The sequence below is a fragment of the Scylla paramamosain genome, unplaced genomic scaffold (genome assembly GCF_035594125.1).
Source record: "Scylla paramamosain isolate STU-SP2022 unplaced genomic scaffold, ASM3559412v1 Contig104, whole genome shotgun sequence".
NCBI classification, from domain to species: Eukaryota; Metazoa; Arthropoda; class Malacostraca; order Decapoda; family Portunidae; genus Scylla; species Scylla paramamosain.
Window position 1 is genome coordinate 20,001 of NW_026973769.1, and position 5,688 is coordinate 25,688.

General features: G+C 39.0%; 1 protein-coding gene across 1 annotated transcript; it reads right to left on the minus strand.

The window, feature by feature from the left end:
* Window positions 1-456: 456 nt before the first annotated feature.
* Window positions 457-2,313, minus strand: LOC135099114 (general transcription factor II-I repeat domain-containing protein 2-like). Its single transcript, XM_064001546.1, has one exon. It carries the CDS (start codon window positions 2,311-2,313, stop codon window positions 457-459), a length of 1,857 nt encoding a protein of 618 aa, XP_063857616.1.
* Between the last annotated feature and the right edge of the window lie 3,375 nt (window positions 2,314-5,688).

The window sequence follows — 5,688 nt, forward strand, 5'->3', positions numbered from 1 at the left end:
TTGATTAGGTTAGGTTAGGTTAGGTTAGGTTAGGTTAGGTTAAGTTAGGTTAGGTTAGGTTAGGTTAGGTTAGGTTAGGTTAGGTTAAGTTAGGTTAGGTTAGGTTAGGTTAGGTTAGGTTAGGTTAGGTCAGGTTAGGTTAGGTTAGGTTAAACGGTTGGGTTAGGTTAGCTTAGGTCAGGGGTCGGCAACCTTTTGAACATAGTGTGCCAGTTTATAATTCATGCCACTTTTTTACTACCTTGCGTGCCAAATGTTATTTTTTCAGCCCTATATGTAGCCTACGAAAATGAAAATCATAATTATACACTATGACTGAGTATGTAGTGACCATTGTAATTAAAGTAAAATGTATTTTTCTCCATATACATAACATAAATGTGACATTTTTTGTAGCATTTATTATTCTTAGTAACTAAAAATATACTTCTTTATTTTAAAATTGTACTCACATTATTAATGCGATCCTTGCCCTTGCTTCCCTTTGGCCAAAGTTGAAATTTCAGGTGAATATCTGGACACCTTGAGCTTTACACAACCCTCAGAATGATCCGTTGTAAGGTTGCTGCGATGGGGATTGAGGATGTGCTTCATGTGTGAAAATATCTGCTCGCACTGATATGTAGATCCAAATGCTGATAGCAATGCAAAAGCTACTTTCTTCATGCAACTGAATTTATCAGGCAGTGATGTCCAGGAACTTAATATGGAGGCTGCATGATCAGTCGTACTAGTTTCCAATATTTCTCGAAGATCCTTAAATTTAGCTGACCACAATGATGATGCCTGAAAGTCAATTAACTGCATTTGCAACTCCTCAGTTTCCATCCACTCAAAAAGAGATGCGTCCAACTCACTGTATCTAAACGTGTCTGGTCTGATTAAAAAGGAAAACACTGGGCCGATGTTTTGGAAATCTTTAAATCTGATTGAGAACTCAGATTTCAATTCTTGCATGTACACCTGAAGATCAGTAGTGTTGATAGGATGAGTTGCAGATAAGTTTTTCAAGTTTTTGAAGTAACGGAAAGAACCATTTTTAATATCTGATGAGTAAACTGCAAGCTTTGCAACAAATGCCTTCCAAGTATCATACAAGTCCATCACTGTTTTTCCTGCACCTTGCAAGAGAAGACTGAGGTCATTTAGATGTTTGGTGATGTCTGAGAGAAACATAAGTTTCACAATCCAGTCTCTGTCCTCCAGCTCAGGGTAGCCTTGGCCTTTTTCTGTTAAGAAAAGCTTGACTTCATCAAAGCATTCCACAAATCTCTCCAATACCTTCCCACAGCTTAGCCACCTAACACTGCTGTGCAAGGGTATATCTTTGTAAGCACTGTCCACCTCTTCAAGGAAAGCTTGAAACTGCCTGTGCGTAAGAGAAGAGTGTGCAACAACAAAATTCACTACTTTTGTTACAGTAGCCATCACCTTGTTGAGATCAGAGTTCGAGATTTTGGCACATAAATTTTCTTGATGAATTATGCAGTGCAATTTCAAAATGGGGTGTCCAATTTTATCCTCAACAAGCTTGGTAAAACCCTTGTTTTTTCCTACCATAGCAGGGGCACCATCTGTTGTAACTGCAAAAATCTTTCTTATGTCAACCCCTCTCTCCTCAAAATGGTCAGTGAATGTCTTCAGTATGTCCTCCCTCTTGGTAGTGCCATACATAGGTTGAAGACAGCACAGCTCCTCGTGTATCTCTGTGTCACTGTACCTGGCAAAAACAGCCAGGCGGGGAATGTCATTTATATCCACGCTTTCATCCAGGGCCACACTGAACACAGGTGTAGTTGTTAAAGCAACAGTTTGTTGCTCACCTACATTAGCAGCCATTTCAGAAATACGTCTCTCCACGGTCCTAGCTGAGGCAGGAATATCTTTTATCCTTGAGATGATCATGTGTTTGTTTGATATGCCATCAAAAAGCACCTCAGAGCACTCTAGGAAAGCTGCTTTTATGAAATCTCCATCAGTAAAAGGCTTTCCATGCTTGGCAATACACAGAGCTAGTTTGTAACTGGCCTCAGTTGCATTGATTTTGCTAGCACTCAGATTCTTAAACACATTACTTTGTTTCTCATAGCGGGATACTGCTTTCTTAATCGCTTCAGTCTTGTCTGCACTGTCCTTGAAAGTCTTCTCGTGTTTTGTTTCAAAGTGTCTTTTAACACTAGATGTGCGGCACACGACATTTTCGCAGCAGAGAGCACACACAGCACGATCATTCTGTTGAATAAATCCAAAGTCATTTGTCCATGATGACTGAAATGATCGGACATCAAGTTTGACTTTTTTCGCAGTAGCCATGGTGAGAGTAACTAGCAAGAGCGTCACTCAGGGCAGCTAAATAGTCACTGAAATAGCAGCGCTGCTTGACTGATGCGTCACCAGCGGCGGGGGCCAACGTGTCTCATACTCGTCTACATCTCGCTGTGCTCACGTACACCTCATCGCGGGTACAAAACATTTTCGTTTTAATTTAATCATTTTAATATATCAAAAGAAAGAATTATTTAGAATCATACGAAAATTTAAATCATAATTGTAAGGATGTACAATACACATTCTCTCTCTCTCTCTCTCTCTCTCTCTCTCTCTCTCTCTCTCTCTCTCTCTCATTATTTCGTTGCTTTACTTTTTTTTTTTTGCTCCATATCACGTGGCGTGCCATAGGCAAGCACTCTGCGTGCCAAGTCTGGCACGCGTGCCATAGGTTGCCGACCCCTGGCTTAGGTTAACCCTTTAAGGACCAAATTTATATCTACGTGTAGGAAAAATTTGATAATGATTAAAATCAATTGATTGTATCGAACTTCATTGAAAGAAACCTTAAGTTTCTACAAAACACATTTCTATAATATATTAATGTATTGGTTCAAAAATGGACCATTGGTCATTTTGACCTTGGAAAACCAATTTATTTCAGAAATGAATTTTTACATTGTTGTGCCTCTATAATCCTTATAAAATAACAAAACTTTCCTACAGATAACTTGTAAGCAATAGACAATACAGTATACAAAACACAGCCATTTAGAATTGATGTTTTGATTGTGTTTTTCTTTACAGAAAGTACCTATTTTGTGTGAAACTCAAATGAAGCAATTTCTTTCTTTATTTAAGCAAAGTGCAACATTGCATTTGCAGCAGTATGTGTAGTGCTGGAAAATTAATTATGTATATTTCTACTTTTTTTCCTAGATTAAGACCCATGTAATGTGCGGGGATGACCAGAGTCTCAGTACCATGTGACTAACCCCCCCCCCCTTCCCCTCCTCTCCTCAGTGTCCTTTTTTCCTTGCTTTCCCCCCCCCCCTCTCAGCGTCACTGTGTTGACCACTTCTATAACAAAATTTACCCCGTGAATAAACGTAATTTCTCTTGCTTGGCCAGGTTATAGAGGCGAATTTTTCACCTAATCCCAGAGAATGGGGAGCCTTGTCACTAACATTTTTCCTTATTTCTTCCATGCTATGCTTATTTATACATCTATACTGCGTTCATACATAGATTATACATTGATACATGTACCCTGAGTTCCTGTGCATGTAAAAATGTGTTTATAGTAGGAAAAATAACAAGATAATCTTTCCATATTTTTCCTTCTTTTCCCCGCCCTCACCAAAACATCGGTGCCATTCTTTTTTTCATTGTTTCTCCTTATTCACGCCCATAGGTGAATTATTCATTTATACATCTACTATTCACATCCCAGCCCAATAGTCCTAGTCTGTAGTTAAATAAGATAGTTTGTGTTAGTCAGCGTCACCTGTGCCTGCATCTCCATCCCCCTCCTCTCTGTCATCCCAGACTGACAATATTAACCTTTATGCTAATTTCTCCTCACCTACGCTTATTTATATGCCAATAAACTGTTCATATATAGTTCATACATACATACATTTACTATTCATGTCTCGGTTTAATAGTCTAAGCCTGTCATGAAATAGTATTGGTTTCATTGTGTCATCTCCGTCCTCTCATCAGGCGGCCTCTCGTTATAATTTTTGCTAGTTTCTCCTCATCACCGCTTACCCATAGTTCCATACCGCTTCCATATATAGATTATATATCCATACATCTACCCTCTTCCCCAGTACATGTAGATATTTAGCAGTAGTGAGAAAAATGCAAGTTAACTCTGCCCACCTCACCCTGCCAAAACATTGCTTTCAAATTTCCTTTTTTTAATTTTTTTTTTCATTTCTCCGTACATAAGGGGAATGACATGTCCAATACAACACCCATACATAGGAAATGCATTTATATATTTGTCATGTGTCTCTGTATATATAGATTTGTACCTGTAATGATAAAATTATGAATGTATGCCTTGGGTCTGGCAGGTGAATGAATCTTCAGTTTGTTTTCTTAATTTCTTCATGTCACTATACCACAGCACTGTACCCTATGGTGCTAGTGGTGCAGGAATGCCTTCTCTACCTTCACCACAAGCCACTGTACCATGCATCACTGTACTCGTACCTTGAAACTGTACCACAAAAACTTAACCTAACTGGCCTTCACTTGAAAAAAAAGATATCGTTTTTTTTCTCGTGTGGTTAATATTTCAGTGCTACAGTACCACAGCACTGTACTCTATGGTGCTAATGGTGCAGGAAGGCCTTGTCTACCTGCACCATAAGCCACTGTACCATGCGTCACTATACATTAAAACTGTACCCCAAAAACTTAACCTAACTGGCCCTCACTTAAAAAAAAATATATCGTTTTTTTTTTTCGTGTGCTTAATATTTCAGTGCTCCAATACCAAAGCACTGTACCCTATGGTGCTAATGGTGCAGGAAGGCCTTGTCTACCTGCACCATAAGCCACTGTACCATGCGTCACTGTACATTAAAACTGTACCCCAAAAACTTAACCTAACTGGCCCTCACTTAAAAAAATATATATCTTTTTTTTTCGTGTACGTAATATTTCAGTGCTACAATACCACAGCACTGTACCCTATGGTGATAATGGTGCAGGAAAGCCTTGTCTACCTTCACCATAAGCCACTGTACCATGCGTCACTGTATCTTAAAACTGTACCACAAAAACAACCTAACTGGCCCTCACCTGAAAAAAATATCTTTTTTTTGTGTGTGTGCTTCATATTTCAGTGCTACAGTACCACAGCACTGTACTCTATGGTGCTTATGGTGCAGAAAGGACTTGTCTACCTTCACCACAAGCCACTGTACCATGCATCACTGTCCCTTGAAACTATATCACAAAAACTTAACCTAACTAGCCTTCACTTGGAAAAAAAAGATATCGTTTTTTTTTCGTGTGGTTAATAATTCAGTGCTACAGTATCACAGCACTGTAATCTATGGTGCTAATGGTGCAGGAAAGCCTTGTCTACCTGCACCATAAGCCACTGTACCATGCGTCACTGTACCTTAAAACTGTACCCTAAAAACTTAACCTAACTGGCCCTCACTTAAAAAAAAATATCTCGTTTTTTTTTTCGTGTGCTTAATATTTCACTGCTACAATACCACAGCACTGTACCCTATGGTGCTAATGGTGCAGGAAGGCCTTGTCTACCTTCACCATAAGCCACTGTACCATGCGTCACTGTACCTTAAAACTGTACCACAAAAACAACCTAACTGGCCCTCACCTGAAAAAAATTATCTTTTTTTTTTGTTTGTGCTTAATATTTCAGTGCTACAG